Source organism: Rhinatrema bivittatum, chromosome 2 (genome assembly GCF_901001135.1).
Source record: "Rhinatrema bivittatum chromosome 2, aRhiBiv1.1, whole genome shotgun sequence".
In the NCBI taxonomy this organism is placed as follows: domain Eukaryota; kingdom Metazoa; phylum Chordata; class Amphibia; order Gymnophiona; family Rhinatrematidae; genus Rhinatrema; species Rhinatrema bivittatum.
In genome coordinates, this window is record NC_042616.1 from 248,790,954 (window position 1) to 248,812,661 (window position 21,708).

The 21,708-nt window shown below is 43.7% G+C and overlaps 1 protein-coding gene across 3 annotated transcripts in view; it reads left to right on the forward strand.

The window, feature by feature from the left end:
* The window catches only part of TOPAZ1 (testis and ovary specific PAZ domain containing 1), a 379,149-nt gene that overhangs the window by 19,140 nt on the left and 338,301 nt on the right, over positions 1-21,708 (forward strand). For all 3 annotated transcript variants that reach the window (XM_029589384.1, XM_029589385.1, XM_029589387.1), the window contains one exon: positions 16,406-16,482. In XM_029589384.1, coding sequence (XP_029445244.1) covers positions 16,406-16,482 — 77 coding nt within the window. The remainder of the gene's footprint in view (positions 1-16,405; positions 16,483-21,708) is intronic.

The window sequence follows — 21,708 nt, forward strand, 5'->3', positions numbered from 1 at the left end:
TCCTCTGGCAACAAATTCCAGAGTTTAATTGTGCGTTGAATAAAAAATAACTTTCTCCGATTAGTTTTAAATGTACCCCATGCTAACTTCATGAAGTGCCCCTAGTCTTTCTACTATCCGAAAGAGTAAATAACCGATTCACATCTACCCGTTCTAGACCTCTCATGATTTTAAACACCTCTATCATATCCCCCCTCAGTCGTCTCTTCTCCAAGCTGAAAAGTCCTAACCTCTTTAGTCTTTCCTCATAGGGGAATTGTTCCAATCCCCTTATCATTTTGGTAGCCCTTCTCTGTACCTTCTCCATCGCAATTATATCTTTTTTGAGATGCGGCGACCAGAATTGTACACAGTATTCAAGGTGCGGTCTCACCATGGAGCGATACAGAGGCATTATGACATTTTCCGTTTTATTCACCATTCCCTTTCTAATAATTCCCAAAATTCTGTTTGCTTTTTTGACTGCCGCAGCACACTGAACCGACTATTTCAATGTGTTATCCACTATGATACCTAGATCTCTTTCTTGGGTTGTAGCACCTAATATGGAACCCGACATTGTGTAATTATAGCATGGGTTATTTTTCCCTATATGCATCACCTTGCACTTATCCACATTAAATTTCATCTGCCATTTGGATGCCCAATTTTCCAGTCTCACAAGGTCTTCCTGCAATTTATCACAATCTGCTTGTGATTTAACTACTCTGAACAATTTTGAGTCATCTGCAAATTTGATTATCTCACTCGTCGTATTTCTTTCCAGATCATTTATAAATATATTGAAAAGTAAGGGTCCCAATACAGATTCCTGAGGCACTCCACTGTCTACTCCCTTCCATTGAGAAAATTGTCCATTTAATCCTACTCTCTGTTTCCTGTCTTTTAGCCAGTTTGCAATCCATGAAAGGACATCGCCACCTATCCCATGACTTTTTACTTTTCCTAGAAGCCTCTCATGAGGAACTTTGTCAAACGCCTTCTGAAAATCCAAGTATACTATATCTACCGGTTCACCTTTATCCACATGTTTATTAACTCCTTCAAAAAAGTGAAGCAGATTTGTGAGGCAAGACTTGCCCTGGGTGAAGCCATGCTGACTTTGTTCCATTAAACCATGTCTTTCTATATGTTCTGTGATTTTTAGGTTTAGAACACTTTCCACTATTTTTCCTGGCACTGAAGTCAGGCTAACCGGTCTGTAGTTTCCCGGATCGCCCCCGGAGCCCTTTTTAAATATTGGGGCTACATTTGCTATCCTCCGGTCTTCAGGTACAATGGATGATTTTTGATTGTTAGTTGAAATATTTATAATGTCCACAGTGGTGATGTTGATGAATAAATCTTAAAAGAAATCAATCTTGCTCATTCCCCAAATAAAGATATTTCTAAAAAATGTTTCATAGAACTCAGTCTTGATCATTTTCCCGTTGATAGCAGGGATGAATTAGCCATGCTGTCACGGGAACTGTCCATCAGGGCCCGGGAGGTGGAGCTTCCTAAGCAGAGGTTAGAAGTTTGTGTCCTCTGCGGCTGCGTGTGTGTTCCTGCGCAGGAAATTAACAGATTCCCCTCAGTCTGTTTTTTTTCCGCGTGCGGGATCGCACACGGAGCTTTCTTTCTCTTCAGCAATTTCACTTTGAAATAAAAATGTCTAAAAAAAACAGAGCCATCAACCGGGATTCAAGCTGTGCCCATGCGGTAAGATAATGTGCGTGACAGACGGATATGATAAATGTTACCAGTGCCTCAGGCCTGACCACATTCAGCCCAACTGCGAGAACTGCGGCCGAATGTCTCCGCGGGCCGGGTGTCAACGGGCCCAGAAGATTCAAGACTTACAAGCGGTGAAAGGTGGCTCATATGCCCCTCCCTCCAAAGGTCACTCCTCGCCAGGCCCATCAAAAATCCAGGCCCCAACCGCGAGGAGAGCATCGTCCCTGGACCTGAAATTCTCCAGGCCTGGAGAGTTCAAGGGATTGACAGGCAAAGGGGATCGGAGTTTGCTCACTCAGTCGACCACAATCGATATCTAAGCAGAAGCATGCATCGAGACCGCCACCTGCGTCGAGACCGACGCCACCTGCGTCGAGACGGACGCCATAGGCGCAGAAGATGATGCAATCTACAGAAACATCAATGCGATGCATTCGAAGCGTAAGCGTAGGCATTCTTCCAAGCATTTAACATCACTGGAATCGACGCCAATGCAAACTCATAGGTCTAACTCCTCAGGGATGAAACGTAGACTCAAATCCTCCAGTGAGGCCTCAGGTCATCATAGCGGACGGACCCAGAAAACAGCAAGGCAGGCGATCTAACAAAGCCGTGAGGAAACAAAAAGAAATAGATGCCCAAGAAAGTCTTTTTCAAATCTTTTATTGGTGGAGACGTGTAGTACTTGTTAAATGCCTGACTCAGGCCGAGTTTCGCCACATTCCAGATCATCTCCACTTGTATCAGTGTAAGTAGCCTCCTTACACTGATACAAGTGGAGACTATCTGTGCTGTCCTGCAAGTATACGTATACGGCAGCATTAGCGAATGGAACTGATAGATGATTAAGCACAACGTACTTAATTCAAGATACGTCTGTATTGCGGATGGTTTTCTGAATCGCATTGTGATTTTTTTTTTTTTTCAGTGTATCCATATTTAAGCCCCTGAGGTAGCCACTGGAATATGGCGAAACTTGGCCTGAGTCAGGCATTTAACAAGTACTACACGTCTCCACCAATAAAAGATTTGAAAAAGACTTTCTTGGGCATCTATTTCTTTTTGTTTCCTCAGGTCATTATAGGAAACATGCTACTTCCACAAGGAGTCATCACCATCATTCGACTCATAAACAAACCCACAAACATAAAAGAGGCCACGCATCCGAACAGGATATTTCGGATTCTACTTTGTCTCACCATACAAAGGCCTCAAAACTAACCTCTGGCTTAGAAGGGGATGTAGTAAAAATTCCTCCTTTTCTGACATCATCTTCTTCCTATTCAGGAACATCGTCACAAGTGTATGCATGCCCTTGATATGAAAATACTCTTCAGCCACCAACAAAGAAGGTAGCAGAGGAACACTGAAGTCAGGTTCCGGGTTCTAAAGTACTGCCTTCAAACCCTGACTTAGGAGACACTCCATCTCCAGCTCATGTTTCACTGCCAGGGATGCCTCCATTGGCTCAAAAGACTTTTTCTAATTTATCAGAGGCATTATCAGGGTTCTTCGACTCCCTTCAATCCTCCTTCCAATTACCAAATGTATCCTCTCCCAGTTCTCCTGAACCACAGGATCGGGAAGAGATTCCTATGCAGCCATTGCACTCACCAAAACTGTCTGTACATGACTCGCCTATTCACGAGCCTCCATCACCAGGTGATTCACCTTCTACTCACTCATCACACTTTTCATCTACCGGATATCCTTCAGATCCACCAGAACCACTACAGGAGCCGTACTCTCCTCCTGAAGATTTATCCTACCCAAAGTTTTTGGAAAATCTTGGAACTATCTTACATTTAGATGTCCAAAAGCTACCTGACCCAAGGTCAGAAACACTTGGCCTTCTGAAGATTTTCGATACTCCAGGGGAGCCGACATCACTTCCTCCACAAGAGGTACTGGATACTGTCCTTCGAAAATCGTGGGAAACCCCACACGCACTCTCTGCAGTATCACGGAAAATCGATCTAAAATTCCATATGCCAAAATCATCCCACTATACTGTACCACAACTACCACATACGTCTGTAGTGGTAGAATCTGCTATGCAGCAGTCTAAAAGATCAAAGACACATGCCTCCTATCCTCCAGGAAGGGACAGTCGTACACTGGATGAGTTTGGTAAGAAAATCTACCAAAATTCCATGTTGGCTGCTTGAATTCACACTCACCAATTCTACATGATACAATACATGTATGAATGTATCCAAGCAACTAAAGGTCTGCTGACCTCTACTGCGGAACCAATCCCGCCTCCTCTCCAGGACATGGAGGAATGCTCACGACACCTACTGCGGGCAGTTTATGAAGGCTTCGAAAATTCTTCTAGAGCTTCAGCTACGGCGGTCACAGCTCGGAGGTTAGCATGGCTCAGAGCTAGTGCTATTAGGGAAGACCTTCATGACAAGCTCGCTAATCTACCCTGTACTGGAGACAATTTGTTTGGAGAGAGGTTCCATGACACTGACACCCAACTGAAGGAACAAGCTGTAGCAGTCCAATCGTTGACGACACCATCTTCATTTTCGTCCTCGCAACAATACTTTGCAAATAATTGGCGCCAACCCTTTTCAAGGCGGCCTTACTATTCTTTCCAACCTTATAGACACCCTTCATACCAACCGTATCAAATGCCACAAACTCAACAACAACCATCACAAAATAGAAGGGCCAAACCACGGACCCAAAGACAACAGGAGCAGCAACCTGCAGCCCCTCTAAAGTCATCACAATCTTTTTAAGAGTACAGCCACCACTACTACATCAAGCACCCCTGGGAAGAATTACACAACACCTCCCTGCGTGGGAAGCGATTAACTTCAGACCGCTGGGTTCTTGATATAGTGCAACAAGGTTATCAACTTCAATTTACAACAAAACCCCTTCTCCCTCATCTACAGATTCGATCAACAAAAAAGTATCACCCTCAACTCGGACAAGAGGTCATGCTTCTGCAGTAACAAGCAATCCAAGTTGTTCCGCCCAAAACACAGGGTTTTATTCGTCATATTTCCTCATTCCCAAGAAGTCGGGAGGCCTCTATCCAATCCTGGATCTCCGGGACTTGAACAAGTATCTAATCAAAGAGAAATTCAAAATTGTATCCCTCAAATCCATTCTTCCCCTTCTACAACCAAACGATTGGATGTGTTCAATAGACTTGAAGGATGCCTATACACATATTCCCATCCATCCGTCCTCGTGGCATTACCTCTGCTTTCAGTACAAGCATCAACATTACCAATACAAGGTTCTTCCCTTTGGACTCTCAGCAGCGCCCACAGTTTTCACCAAGTGTATGATAGTAGTGGTGGCTCACTTACGTCAGAAAGGAATGACAATCTTCCCACATTTGGACGATTGACTCATAGTAGCTTCGAACCCACAGAAGTTACTCGAGCAACTTCAACAATTAATAGACTGCTTGAACGGCCTGGGACTGATAATCAATTACCGCAAATCGAACTTTAACCCAACTCAAATTCTACAATTCATTGGTGCTCGACTAGACAGTATATATATGCAACAGAGCATTCCTACCGGAAGACAGGAGACACGAAATGTGTCATCTCCTGCGAATTCTCATCCGCGCACACAAACAAACAGCAAGACTGATCTTGACTGTCTTGGGTCACATGGCAGCAGCCATCTTCACAGTCCCCAACACCAGACTCCACATGCGTCTTCTACAGTGGGGATTGAAGCATCAATGGAGACAATACTCGCAACCATTGACAAAACGCCTACTACTCACCTCGGCGATGGCAACGGACATCAGTTGGTGGCTCAAGAAATCCATGCTCTCCAAAGGAGCATTGTTCAACCCACCTCCTCACAATGCAGTCCTGACTACGGATGCATCTCGCAAGGGATGGTGAGCCCATTTGGACTTTCTAGAAACACAAGGCCTATGGTCTCCACAAGAACAAAACTTGCAAATAAACCTATTGGAACTCCGAGCAATATGAAACGCTCTCCAAGCATTCCAATCCCATCTGCGGGGACGCAGAGTGATGGTTTACACAGACAACCAAGTGGCAATGTTTTACATAAACAAACAAGGAGGATCCAGTTCGTGGTCCCTATGCCAGGAAGCCCTGCTGATCTTCCAACTAGCCCACCAACATGCCATTCATCTGCAAGCAACGTACTTGCCAGGAATAACCAATACCAGAGCAGACAGACTGAGTCGAGTGTTTTATCCTCATGAGTGGATTCTCAACCCAAACATAGCTAGCTCAAGGTCTGTTTCTACAATGGGGGATCCCAACAATAGATCTCTTTGCAAAAGAAATGAACATCCAACTTCCTCGTTTCTGCTCACTTTGGCCAACTCCCAACAGAGTGTTGCAGGACGCGTTCCTGATTCCTTGGAAAGGGAGCTTAATGTACGCTTTTCCACCCATTCTGCTCATCACAAGGACTATTCACAAATGTATGGCAGACGAGGCACAACTGATCCTCATAGCACCTGCTTGGCCCAGGCAACCATGGTACAGTTATCTCCTACTCCTTTCCATCACAGACCCAATTCGTTTACCAAGTCAACCAGATCTGTTGATCCAACAATAAGGCACACTTCTTCATCCACTTCACGCCTCTCTTCACTTGACAGCGTGGAGATTGAGCGGTTCTTATTAGAAGAACAGGGCATTTCCGCAACCACCCCACAGGCCTTATTAAAGTCTAGGAAACAACAAACTAGACGGAATTACAGTTTCAAATGGAAACGCTATTCCAAATGGTGCACATCTAATGGAATCTCCCAGCTAGACTGTTCTCCAGAGCTGCTCGTAGACTACCTTTATACGTTATATACTTCTGGCCTAGTGATTTCTTTGATAAGAGTTTTATCAATCAACCTATCTTGAATCACCCCTTCGTGTCTCGTTTCATCAGAGGCCTCTTACATCTTCGTCCTCCAATCGCTAAACCACCAGTTCTGTGGAATCTAAACGTAGTATTGGAACAATTGATGTTGCCACCATTCGAATCCATGGATTCTGCTCACATAAAATATTTAACTTGGAAAGTGGTATTCTTAGTAGCAGTCACATCTGTAAGACGAGTCAGTGAGTTACAAGTATTAGTCCACTATGCTCCATATCTGCAATTTTACCACCAGAAAGCAGTTCTTCGAACTCATCCAAACTTTCTTCCAAAATTGGTATCGCAATTCCACTTAAATCAAATGATAGAATTACCAACGTTCTTTCCCAAGCCCCATTCAAACGACAGGGAGCGGATGCTCCACACGCTTGATTGCAAACGTGCATTAGCATACTACAAAGATAGAATGCATTCTGATTCCCGTTCTTCTCAACTTTTTGTCTCGTTCAATCCTAATGCACCAGGACTTCCGGTAATTAAATATACCATTTCCAGTTGGATAGCACAATGTATCCAATTTTGCTATAACAAGAAAAATCTAACCCTGGCATCTTTTCAAGTTAGAGCTATGGTGACATCCATAGCACACCTCCGACATGTTCAACTTTTAGACATCTGCAAAGCGGCAACGTGGTCATCTCTTCACACATTCACATCGCATTATTGCTTAGACCAACAAGCAATGACTGATGCAAAACTAGGTTGAGCTGTACTCAGTCTTTTTCCTCTTAAAAAAAAAAAAAAGGGGGAAAGAATAATTACACAATACTATAGGAGGTCGACTACCACTTCTTTATGATCACGCACAGGAAGGTCTCCAGTTGGATAGCGTGATCGGAGCTTGGGACTCCCATGATAGCATGGCTAATTCAGCCCTGCTATCAATGGGAAAAAGCAAGTTTGCTTACCGTAAACAGTGTTTCCGTAGATAGGATGAATTAGCCATGCTGACCTCCCCTCCTCCCTGTTAGTCGACTATTTTTTCTTCTACTGCCATGACTAAGCTTAATTACAGACTGAGGAGAATCTGTTACTTTCCTGTGCAGGAACACGTGCACAGCTGCAGAGGACACAAAACTCTAACCTCTGCTTAGGAAGCTCCGCCTCTCGGGCTCTGATGGACAATTCCCATGACAGAATGGCTAATTCATCCTGCTATCTAAGGAAACACCGTTTACGGTAAGCAAACTTGCTTTTCTTGTCAAGGGCCTTTGTTTCACTGATAGCTGACTTTCAGCTCGATCCAGTAAGGCCGCGGTAAAAACAGTGAGGTAGTGTCAGGCGCACCCTTCCCCCCCGCACGCACAGTTCTCTTCACTAACTCCCCGATACTCTCCTCTAATCGCATGCAAATGCATGCCGCGGCTGTGAAGCGTTAGGGAAGGGTTATGCCCGCGCAACCCATTTTACTGTATAGGCGCTGTAACAGCGCCTATACAGTAACCTGGGTGCGCTGGTACCTGTCATTTCAAATGACATTTGAAATGACAGGCACCAGGAAGTGTAAAAAAGTTTAAAAAGTGTAAAAAACAAAAAACCTGTGTGTTATATAAAAAAATAAAACAATTTTAAATACCTGTCGGAGGGCCGTGGGTCCAGGCGGCCGGTGGGCGGCGGGCAGCCATCAGCGGCATCCGGTAGTCCCTTCTCCCTTCCTCCCTCCCTCCCCTGCCTGGATGAGCGCCAAAATCGCACGGGCGGGTCGGCAGCGGGGGGGGGGGGGGGGGGCGGCAGCAGGATCCGGGAGCGGCGGGTAGGCAGCAGCGGGGTCCGGGGGGGCAGGGGCAGCGGCAGCGGGGGGGGGGGGGGGCAGCAGCAGGGGGGCGGCAGCAGGATCCGGGAGCGGCGGGTAGGCAGCAGCGGGGTCCGGGGGTGGCAGCGAGATCCGGGGAGCCAGCAGCGGCAGCATGTTCGATCGCGCAGGCAGGTAGGTGGCAAAGTAAAGATGGCCGCCTGCACGGGAAAATCGTGCAATTGGCCGCTGAAGACGTGACGTCACACCCCGTGACGCCAAACGTCGTGACGTCACGTCTTCAGCGGCCAATTGCACGATTTTCCCGTGCAGGCGGCCATCTTTACTTTGCCACCTACCTGCCTGCGCGATCGAACATGCTGCCGCTGCTGGCTCCCCGGATCTCGCTGCCACCCCCGGACCCCGCTGCTGCCTACCCGCCGCTCCCGGATCCTGCTGCCGCCCCCCCCCCCCCCCCCCCCCGCTGCCGACCCGCCCGTGCGATTTTGGCGCTCATCCAGGCAGGGGAGGGAGGGAGGAAGGGAGAAGGGACTACCGGATGCCGCTGATGGCTGCCCGCCGCCCACCGGCCGCCTGGACCCACGGCCCTCCGACAGGTATTTAAAATTGTTTTATTTTTTTATATAGCACACAGGTTTTTTGTTTTTTACACTTTTTAAACTTACCATAGCAGGCCCGAGCCTTGCTACTTTTTCGTTTGTTTTTTTTTGCCCTGGTCCCGTCCGGTCTCCTGCAGCCCCGTCCGGTCCGGACGGGGCTGCAGGAGACCGGACGGGACCAGGGCGGGTAAGCAATGTTTTTACCCTACACTACACTACACTAACTCCTACTAGGGGGAGGCGGTAAACTAGCAGGTTAAGGCCGCGGCAGAACAGCGGGTTACGGAGGAGATAATATCAGCGCCCGTTACAGTATCGCAGGGGAATAGCTAATTCCTTCATTATACAGCTTTTTCGTTCATTTATATGCCGGGTGCGGAAAGGGTTATGCGTCTGTTTTCAGAAGCGATACGGACGCGTGAAACTGGACACTGTATCGCCGAACTGCCTTGCGCGCCCGAATTGTGCGCTACGAGCACGTTACAGACGGGCAATCCTCGAGCGGACGATACTGGATCGAGCTGTTTATCAGGAGGAAGAGATCAAGATGGTAGGACACAGGTCAAAAGCAGAAATTTCAAATGAAAATATTCATATCATGAATTCACATCTTCACTGTCATTGTAGTTTTAATCTTAGTTACTTTTGTCTAGAATGTTCAATATGAATTTCCAATAAAGAATTCTTATCGTAAATTCACAGCTTCACAGTCATGATTTTATCACTGGTTTCATATTTGAAACTAGATAAAGCTCTGCTTTCCTTCTGTATTCTTGAACATTCAGAAACCAAAATTATAGGCATTGTCAGTATACTGGTTATGTGGCTATCTTATAGCATGTGTGTTCTTTTTAGGTTTCTAATATGAACACTTGATTTGTTTGAGCTGCTGTTTTTTCACTAACTTTACAGATGTAGGTATATGGAGCTCAACCATCACAAAAAATCTTTGTACAAATATTAAATACTTTTCTAGGAAGCATTACAGTATTTTTTGTATATGAGCCACAAGCTGTGTTCTGAAATTGATTACCTTTGGCCCAGTCCGATATGATTAATGTGAGGGGGTTTCTTTCACAATGCTCAGGGACATCCAAGGGGCAGATAGACCAAAATTGCCTTAGAACAGCTGCTGTTTAGAGATACTTTTGCATCTTTTTGAACAAAATGGCTTTCATATTAATCACAGACAGTGCATATTAGTTGTAAAGAGGATTTATTTTTACAGTTTTCTTGTGCGTGGAGGGTTTTCTATAAATACGTTTTCGCAGTGGTTAACAAAGAAATCACTGTCATGATTAGTAAGAATAAAGCCTTTTCTCATATGTAGCTATTATATATTACCTTCTTGTGAATTGTGTTTTTGTGCTGCATAACACCTTATTTAAATTGATTTATGTAAGTCTTCTAATATATTCTGTATTTGTGATTTATGAGGCAAAATATTCACCAGTGGTGCAAATTTAATGTATAGATTAAAGGTGATTTATTGTGATTTATTGTACATGTTTTATATCAGGACTTTTCACTTCCTGTTCTAGAGATTACCAAATCAGCCTAATTTTCAAAATCTCCAGAACATTCATTTTAAGGCTTAAATTTATTTGCATTTTTGTTACTCTCATTTCACCCAGATTTCCTACTGCATGCTTTGCTTTGTCCTTACTCTCTTCATAACAGCACTGCACATTGAGGGCTATTCCCTTCTCAAGTGACACATTTCTGTTCTGCACAGCTAGAATATATTGTCTTGCACCTCACCCCTCCTAGGATAGGGTGCTCTGACATCTCTAAACTGCAGAATGTGGAGCAAACTAGCCATGAAGGAAGGATTTCTAAAAGTGGCACCATTCTAATCAGTAGCATCGACTATACAGCAAAAAGGGGAAGGAAAGCTAATGCTTCAAAGAGCACAGGTGAAAGGATGATACTAAAGAGCAGAACACGCACTCTCGCTTACCATAATACTCATACAAAATGACTGAAACCTATCAGGCATGAGGCACAGACACTATTACTGGCATCGGTAGCATGGGATCTGCTTAGTGTTTGGATACTTGCCAAGTAATTGTAGCCTGGATTGGCCACTGTTGGAAATAGGATGCTGGGCTTGATGGACCCTTGGTCTGACCCAGTATGACAATTGACGAATCTTTCCATCACTCTTGAGATCAGGGGAAGGGCGGAAGTTTGCAGGGTTAGCCGTTGAAAGGTTAGGTTTTTTTAGTAAGGGTTTCAGGATGGCTATTTTGAGTTGATCTGGGACCTTTCCTTGAGTTAAAGAGCAGTTGATGATGTCTGCTAATGCTTTGGAAATGGAGTTAGGAGTCGATAACAGAAGATTAGAGGGTATGGTATCCAGTGTATGAGGGGAAGGTTTAAGCTTATTGAGAATGATTTCGATTTCCAATGATGATGGGGTCTCGAACGATGATAAGCTGCATTCTTTGTTTTGTGATGAGGTGCTAGGGGGCGTTGCTGTCGGCTGTTGGGTGGAGATTGGCTTAAGGAGGTTGGTGATCTTTTTATCAAAGTAGATTGCTAGTTCTGAGGCTTTGTTGGCTGCTTGTTCGTCCGGGATGATAGGTGGAGAGGGTTTTGTTAGGGATGATACAAATGAGAATAAGGCTTTGGAGTCAAATGCGAAGTTGTGGATTTTTTTTGCAAAGAAATCTTTTTTGGCCTTGAGGATGGCTAGTCTGTATGTGTTGAGGTGGGATTTGTAGTTTAGGGTTGTGATGGTGGAAGGAGATTTGCGCCAACTGTTTTCTTTTTTCCGAAGTTCTTGTTTAAGGATTTTAAGTGTTGGAGTGTACCACGGATGTCTATTGGCTTGGGGTGGTTTCAAAGATTTGATGATGGAGGGACAGGATAGATCTGCGACCTCGTTTGTTATCTTGAACCAGGAGTTGATAGCTGAGGGAAGCGTCTGTGAGATCCAGTCGGTCGAGTTCTTTGGTGAGCAGATTACTGAGACTGTCTATGGAGCAGGGTTTCCTGTATCGTATAGTGGTTGCCGGGTAGATGGGACGAGGCTGGTCTTTAATTTGAAGTTCGGCATAGATGAGGTGATGGTCAGACCATGGGACCGGGGCGCAAATAGGGTTATTGGTCGAGGTTATGCCGTCGTTGAGAAAGATCAGGTCTAAGGTGTGTCCCGCTTTGTGCGTGGGATCTTTGACAATCTGATTGAAGCCTAGGTGATTGAGTGCTGTGAGAAGGATCTCGCAGTTGTTGGTTAGACGAGTGCTGTTTACATGTAGGTTAAAGTCTCACATCAAAATAGCTGGTTTGTCCTGCTTAAAATGTTTGGTTGTGAATTCAATTAATGGTGAGGGGTCTGTATCTAAGGTTCCTGGTGGTGAGTAGACTAAGGCTATTTGTAGATGGTCCGAATTGAAAAAGGCAATTTCGGTATTGTTTATTGTAGTAGATGGTTGTGGTGAGAGCCCAAGGCCCTTTTTTGTGGCTAGCAGGATCCCTCCACCCCTTTTTTTGATTCTGGGGATTGAATGTAAGTCATAGAGGTGGTTGGGGAGCTGGTTTAATAGAACTGTGTCTGTGGGTTTCAGCCATGTTTCAGTAATGGCGCAAATATTGGGGTTGTTGTTCGTCAGGTGGTCATTGAGAAGGTGGAGTTTTTTTGTGATCGATTGGGCGTTGAATAGTGTGAGTGTGAATAGTGATAATCCTAGCATTTGAGAGATGGGGGAGATCATAATAGGAATCAATCTCTGGTCGGCTAGAAGGGTTAGTGAGTTACAAGCACTTGTCACGTACTCACCCTATACAAAATTCCTACATGACCGAGTGGTTCTCCGTACACATCCAAAATTCCTTCCCAAAGTAGTTACGGAATTCCACTTGAACCAATCCATAGTTTTGCCCACATTCTTTCCAAGGCCTCATTCTCACCAAGGTGATGAACGGGCCTTACATACCTTGGACTGTAAATGTGAGCTAGCATACTACTTAGATCGCACTGCAGTTCACAGGAAATCCACTCAACTCTTTGTTTCCTTTGATCCAAACAAACCGGATAAAGCAGTAGGCGTAAACACTCTCTCCAACTGGCTAGCAGATTGTATACAGTTCTGCTATGAAAAAGCAGGCCTTCCTCTCCAAGGGCGAGAAAAGGCGCATTCAGTAAGAGCAATGTCAACCTCAGTGGCACGCTATCGTGCAGTGCCAATTCTTGAAATATATAAAGCAGCAACATGGAGTTCTCTTCACACCTTTGCAGCTCATTACTGTTTGGACAAAGAAGGAAGACAACATTCAGCCTACGGACAATCTGTCTTAAAGAACTTGTTTCCAGTATAATCCCAACTCCTTCTACATCCAACCTGCTGTGATTTTCGGCTGCCTCATTTTCACCAACAATACTTCAGTATTGCTTCACTACAAAATGTCTCAGCCTCTAGCTTGCTAATCACCCATATGTGAGGACTAGCATCCTGCTTGTCCTGGGATAAAGCAAAATTGCTTACCTTGAAATAGGTGTTATCCCAGGACAGCAGGATGTAGTCCTCACGAAACCCACCCGCCACTTTGCGGAGTTGGGTCCGATACGTTTTTCTTATTTATTTTTTGCTAAAGCTTATTACATAGAAACTTAGAACATAGAAATGACGGCAGAAGAAGGCCAAACGGCCCATCCAGTCTGCCCAGCAAGCTTTTGCACTTTTTTTTTCTTTCACATACTTATGTTTCTCTTGGCTCTTAGTAACCTTTTTTATTCTATTTCCCTTCCACCCCCGCCATTAATGTAGAGAGCAATGTTGGAACTGCATCTAAGTGAAATAGCTTAATTAGAGATATTAACCAGCGCAATAAGCAAGCTACACCCATGCTTATCTGTTTATCCAGACTATGTAATTCAGTCCTTGTTGATTGTTGCCTGAATATAGATCCACCTTTCTTCATTCCCCCCTGCCGTTGAAGCAGAGAGCCATGCTGGCTTTGCATTGAAAATGAAGTATCAGTTTTGCTCCCCTGCCGTTGAAGCAGAGGGCTATGCTGGATATGCATGAAGTGTCAGACTTTCTCCCCTGCCGTTGAAGCAGAGAGCTATGCTGGATATGCATTGAAAGTGAAGTATCATGCATAGAAAGTGAAGTATTAGCTTATTTGGTTTGGGGTAGCAACCGCCATAATAAGCAAGCTACTCCCCGCTTTTTTGTGAATGCAAATCCTTTTTTCCACATTTCCTCATTGCCACTGAAGCTTAGAGCAGTGTTGGAGTCGCATTAACCGTGTGTATGTTTATTGAATAAGGGTTTTATCACCAGGTAGTAGCCATCATTCCCGTGAGCCACCCACTCTTCATTCACATCCTCTATACTTTATGGATCCACAGAGTTTATCCCATGCCCCTTTGAAGTCCTTTACAGTTTTGGTCTTCACCACTTCCTCCAGAAGATCATTTCAGGCATCCACCATCCTCTCCATGAAGAAATACTTCCTGACATTGGTTCTTAGTCTTCCTCCCTGGAGTTTTAAATCATGACTCCTGGTTCTGCTGATTTTTTTCCAACGGAAAAGGTTTGTCGTTATCTTTGGATCATTAAAACCTTTCAAGTATCTGAAAGTCTGTATCATATCACCTCTGCTCCTCCTTTCCTCCAGGGTGTACATATTTAGATTCTTCAATCTCTCTCATAAGTCATTCGATTAAGACCCTCCACCTTTTTGGTCGCCCTTCTCTGGACCGCCTCCATCCTGTCTATGTCTCTTCGGAGATACGGTCTCTAGAACTGAGCGCAGTACTCCAGGTGAGGCCTCACCAAGGACCTGTACAAGGGGATCATCACTTCCCTTTTCTTACTCGATATTCCTCTCTCTATGCAGCCCAGCATTCTTCTGGCTTTAGCTATCGCCTTGCCACATTGTTTCGCCGACTTCAGATCGTTAGACGCTATCATCCCAAGGTCTCTCTCCTGCTCCGTGCACATCAGCCCTTCACTCCCCATCGATTACAGTTCTTCCGGATTTCCACACCCCATTTGCATGACTCTGCACTTCTTGGCATTGAATCTCAGCTGCCATATCTTCGACCACTCTTCCAGCTTCTTTAAATCCCGTCTCATTCTCTCCACTCCTTCCGGTGTGTCCACTCTGTTGCAGATCTTAGTGTTATCCGCAAAAAGACAAATCTTACCTTCTATCCCGTCCGCTATGTCGCTCACATAGATATTGAACAGGACCAGTCCAACACTGATCCTTGCGGTACTCCGCTTAACACCGCTCTCTCTTCAGAGTAAGTTCCATTTATCATCACACATTGTCTTCTGTCTATCAACCAGTTTGCAATCCAAGACTGAAGGGAGACCCGTGTGGCAGAAAATATCATGGCATGCTCAGTGGGCCCAGAGTGCCAGTCAAAGGTTTCTAGAAACTTTGACAGAAAGTTTTCCACAATAGGGCTCCATCAATGATGTGACCCATATGTGAGGACTAGATCCTGCTGTCCTGGGATAACACCTATTACAAGGTAAGCAATTTTGCTTTACAGAAGGAAGGCTCTCCTGGAGTTATGAAGTTTATCTGGTTCCTGTATTAACAAGGCCAGAAGAAAAGAAAACACTTTTCCACCCTCCCCTACCCCTCAAAAAAAAAAAAAAAAAAGGGGAGTGGGGGGGAACTATAAGCTACCTTTGTTACTTGAGGAGATTTTGTAAAGCACTTTTTTGGTAGTGTATATGGGGCGCTGTGTGTTCTGCACTGCAGCCCTCATTAGGGCCTTTTCAAAGTTTGTGTATGGCCATGTTTCAGGACATTAGCGATATGAAAAGCCAAATTATTCAGAACAATTTTTTTCACATGCACAGAATAGTGGTAACACTGTAGTTTATTGGGCTTTATTAAACTTTTTTATTTTTAGTGAGATTTTCCAATTCCTTTAAATAACTTCAAAAAAATCAGTTTGCAGTTATAACAAAGAAAAACATTAATGCTGCTCTCTGTTCTTGTATTCAAACCCAGAGGAGATACTAGTGTTTAAAGTTTGTTAAAGCTCTTCCTGTTTATCTACTCCCACCTCTTTAAATGTAAATTAATCCAGGTGCTGGTGGTGTTCTGCTGATCCCTATCAGAACGCCTGCAGGCTTCACACTGTTGTGAAAGCATGAGCAATTGAATGGTGAATTCAGGAAAGAAAATTTAGAAAAAATCATGCATGGCTATTAAAATAAAGTGCAAAATGTACTCCAAATTATTTTAAATTAAAAATGATGGAAAAAAAAAATTGACATGCGGATAAAAGACTGGTAAAAGAATTGGTAGAGCATAGAAACAGACAAACTGATATTTTGCAAAATCGTTTCTAATCTGTAGTGTTCTGCCATGTCACAAAACTGTCTTTCTGTGTTTACGCACCCTGACCTTACTTTTGAGTATGTTGAAGAAAACAGTTTAAAAATCATTTTTATTATTGCAGCCTAGACCTTCCTGTTAAACACCAACGTGGAGGGGCAGCGGATCTTAATCGAAATTATGGTGGTTCGATGATCACAGGTAAAAACTGAAGACTTTACTAGCGAATAGGGATTGGGAAAAATTCATTTGTAGTTTTCTTCTGTATTTATTATTATCTGCAGCGTTTGCTAAGATTTTAACCTGAATCTGAGGCAGAAAAAATAGTGTGCGTGACAGTTTAGTCCACTGTTTTTGTGATTTCCAAACTGGAAAGATTATAGAATTTATCAGGAGGTGGGATGGCACATGGAGGTGTCACGGTTCTTAATGTATTTTCTAAATTGCTAATTTTAAGATGATGCACTTTAAAGTTGCTGAAGTCTTGTTTCTTGAGTTTGGGGTCTTGGTATACTGGCATCAGGGTTCCAAAGAGCCATTCTTTGTAGAATTACTTTTTTTTTTTTTTTTTAACTGCAGGCCAATAGGGCAAAATGTACCTCCCAAATTTAATCTTATTTTTAATAAGTTATTTCTGCTATATTATTTTCAAGTAGTATGTTAGTCATCAGTATGTTCTTATTCATAGTAACATAGAAATGGTGGCAGAAAAAGACCAAATAGCCCATCCAGTCTGCCGAGGAAGTTTCTTATAGTAGTACAGGGGTGGCCAACTCTGGTCCTCAATAGCTACAAACAAGGTAGATTTTTAGGATATCCACAATGACTATGCATGATAGAAACATAGAAACATATAGAAACATAGAAATGACGGCAGAAGAAGACCAAATGGCCCATCTAGTCTGCCCAGCAAGCTTCACACATATTTTCTCTCATACTTATCTGTTTCTCTTAGCTCTTGGTTCTATTTCCCTTCCATCCCCACCTTTAATGTAGAGAGCAGTGATGGAGCTGCATCCAAGTGAAATATCTAGCTTGATTAGTTTGGGGTAGTAGCCGCCGCAATAAGCAAGCTGCACCCATGCTTATTTGTTTTACCCAGACTATGTTATTAGCCCTTATTGGTTGTTTTTCTTCTCCCCTGCCGTTGAAGCAGGGAGCTATGCTGGATATGCGTGACGTATAAGTCTTCTCCCATGCCGTTGAAGCAGAGAGCCATGCTGGATGTGCATCGAAAGTGAAGTATCAGGCCCATTTGGTTTGGGGTAGTAACCGCCGTAACAAGCCAGCTACTCCCCGCTTTGTGAGTGCGAACCCTCTTTTCTTCTCCCCTGCCGTTGAATCAGAGAACTATGCTGTATATGCATATGCATTGAAAGTGAAGTATCAGGCTTATTTGATTTGGGGTAGTAACCGCCGTAACAAGCCAGCTACTCCCCTCTTTGTGAGTGTGAATCCTTTTTTCCACATTTCCTCTTGCTGTTGAAGCTTAGAGCGATGTTGGAGTCACGCCTGTGTATGTTTATTTAATAAGGGTATTGACTCCAGGCAGTAGCCATCATTCTGGCGAGTCACCCACTCTTCATTGGCAGCCTCTTGACTTTATGGATCCACAGTGTTTATCCCACGCCCCTTTGAAGTCCTTCACAGTTCTGGTCTTCACCACATCCTCCGGAAGGGCATTCCAGGCATCCACCACCCTCTCCGTGAAGAAATACTTCCTGACATTGGTTCTGAATCTTCCTCCCTGGAGCTTCAAATCGTGACCCCTGGTTCTGCTGATTTTTTTCCTTAGGAAAAGGTTTGTCGTTGTCTTTTGATCATTAACACCTTTCAAGTATCTGAAAGTCTGTATCATATCACCTCTGCTCCTCCTTTCCTCCAGGGTGTACATATTTAGATTCTTCAATCTCTCCTCGTACGTCATCCGATGAAGATCCTCCACCTTCCTGGTCGCCCTTCTCTGTACCGCCTCCATCTTGTCTTTGTCTTTTTGAAGGTACGGTCTCCAGAACTGAACACAGTACTCCAGGTGAGGCCTCACCAAGGACCTGTACAAGGGAATAATCACTTCCCTTTTCTTACTCGATATTCCTCTCTCTATGCAGCCCAGCATTCTTCTGGCTTTAGCTATCGCCTTGTCGCATTGTTTCGCCGACTTCAGATCATTAGACACCATCACCCCAAGGTCCCTCTCCTGCTCCGTGCACATCAGCCTTTCCCCCCCCATTGAATACAGTTCATTTGGATTTCCACTCCCCATATGCATGACTTTGCACTTCTTGGCATTGAATCTCAGCTGCCATATCATCGACCACTCTTCCAGTTTCCTTAGATCCCGTCTCATTCTCTCCACTCCTTCCGGCGTGTCCACTCTGTTGCAGATCTTAGTGTCATCCGCAAAAAGACAAACCTTACCTTCTATCCCGTCCGCAATGTCGCTCACAAAGATATTGAACAGGACCGGTCCCAACACCGATCCTTGCGGTACACCACTTAAAACCGCTTGGAGGGAGTACATGGAAATCTATCTCATGCATAGTCATTGTGGATATCCTTTAAACCTGGTCTGTTTGTGGTTCCCAAGGATTGGAGTTGGCCATCCCTATAGTAACTGCCGCTCCATGCAGGGTATCTGCATATTTCTGTTAAGGATAGTAACTACCACGCCATGCAGGTTACTCCCAAGCCTTAGGTTAAGGGGAGTGATATTTTATAGTCAAAACAGGGTGAGCAGCCTTCTTAATAATTCAGACAAGGCTGCTTGAACATGCTTTGCTTTTGGACTTGGCCATAAAAGCAGCCCTGTGCTTTTTTTTATAATGTCTGCATATCAGTATTCTGGATCGTAATAGTCGGAGCCCAGCATTGGCTGTCATTTGAAACCAATTCCCCCCCCCCCCCTCCCCCCCCACACACACACTGTTGAAGCAAAGAAAAAATTAAGGCTAATTGGTTAAGGAAGGTAATCCCCATTCCCTCTGCTAAGGGTAGTAACTGTCATTCCTTTTATGTTACCCCTGTCATTATTGTTCCTGTGTGAGAACTAATAAAGCTACAAAAGAACATGTTGTGTGTATATTGATGCAGAGATGTGTGTCTAACACATGTGTGCATTATGTAGATCTAAACTAATCTAGAGAGATGGCTGTACTTCGCTGAGCAAGAAATACCATGGAAGAATCAGCCAAGTGTGCAGGTGAAGGTAGTGTTTATAGGCTAACTGAAAAATCTGTTTGCAGTAACTATTGACAAATTAATTGCCTAACCAGTGAAGTTGCAGTTTTAAAAATCTGATTTAGAAGTAAACTGGGAGACTTGAAGGAGAGGATCTTGAGGGGAAATCTCTATAGGAAAGGCCCTTGAAAGGGGAGTGAGGCAAGAACATTTTTTTGGCAGGTGGAGAACTTCTTGTTAGAGGAGCAATATGCAAGATGGTTCAGCAATGTGTAAATAAACTAAAAAAGTAGAATGTTGAAGGTTAAATGTGTATTGGCTTTATCAGGTAAAAACACACAATCTTATACTGTTCTTTGACTAATTTTGAAACTCATGAAAATTAGGGATGCACAAATAGGAATGAAGTTTGTGAAGAGATGTAGGGATTAATAAACCTGGATAAAGATGAGGCCCCCTAGAGCAACTCCTGAGAAAATTAAAAAGTCATGGGACAGGAGCAGTATCCGATTGTGGATTAACTGGTTAATAGAGAGTAGGAGTAAATGGTCAATTTTGTGAGTGGAGAAGGGTAAACATTGGAGTGCCTCGGAGATTTATACTGGAACCAGTACTTTTTAATATATTTATTATTGATCTGGAAAGAGGAATGTGGCTTCACCATGGAACAATGGTGAAGCCATGATGAAGCCGTTCTAGTCTCTGCATCTCAAAAAATATATAGTTGTAATGAAAAAGATACAGAGAAGGGTGACCATAATGATAAGAAGGATGAAATGGCTCCAGAAAGGGATATTGCCTCAACATCTTTATTTGTAAACACCGAAGCAATGTATTCATTTAGTCTTTTGGCAATGGCCTTATCTTCCCTATGTGCCCCTGCCTCGCGATCCAGGTCCTGCTGTCAAAACCTGCAGCCTGTTGAGGTCCTCCAGCATGGCATGTGGCTTCTGCTCTACATCCCACTCTAAGGATTTTTATAGGCCTAACTTCCTGTGGCACCGGCTGATGATGTCAGCACTACTCTTGTGTGTGTGTGTGTGTATATATATATATATGTATATATATATATATATATATATATATATAAATTATAAATCTAGATAGATTTATATCTCTATATATTTATATCTGAATATATCTCTATGTATATATAGTTCTATCTGTTTATATCTCTTTGTATCCAGATATATATATATATTTATCTTTATCTATCTCTAATGGCCTTCCATATATATACACGCGCATATATATGTGTGTGTGTGTGTATATATATATAGAGAGATATAGAGATACATATAGCTCTTTCTATATTTACAGATTTATCTGTCTGTATAAAAGGCCATTTTGCTCACCAGGTACTTTAGCAACAGGTCTTGCTTCCTGCTCTTGAATTTTTTCGCTCTTCCTGCTCTTTCTACTCCTTGTGACCTGGCCTTGTATTACACACCTCCTGCTCTGACCTTAGATGGACTCTTCCCTGTGCCAGAATGCTGCCTGCTCTGACCTTAGATTGACTCTTCCCTGTGCCAGAATGCTGCCTTCCCTGACCTCTGGTTGATACTCTCCTGTGTATGAATGCTGCTTGCGCTGATGTCAGCCTGCCTGACATCCGCTTCCTGCTACGACAGGTCCTACCCATCAACTACTACTTACAAGGACCTGCCTAACTCCACCTGAGGTTGTCTTGAGACCTAGATCTTCGCTGTGGACCTAGGCCCCCTCCAGGTACATGACAGCCAATGACACAGCAGCATATTTACTTTCCTAGAATCCTGTTCTTAGCCACAGTGGCATATAGTATTCAGTGCACCCTAACAGGTGCTGTGCTGACATCTTTTTCTGATGACTCATAGTAACACATCCTCAGTGCAGACAGGTTAGAGCAGTATATCCTCAATATGGTCTATTTAGGTGCCAGGCATGAAATTTGTCACTTAGGATTTTTCCACACCCTGCATATGTGCATAGCATAACCATGAAAAGGTAGAGTGCACAGGTGAAATACACGTATAGAGTTAACATATCCAGTTTGTAGCTACTTGACAGTCACTGAACAGGGGATGTCTTTCTATTACATGCAGAGAGGATAAACCTCCAAATGAAACTGTCACAGCACATGTATATACACACACATAATGACAGAAACCAGCAACAGGTATGCAGTGTAGAAAAGCTGTACTAAGGGGCATACAAAAATGCCAATTCGTCTTGATCAAAAAGGGAAAACCCTCTTTCAAAAGTTGTTGC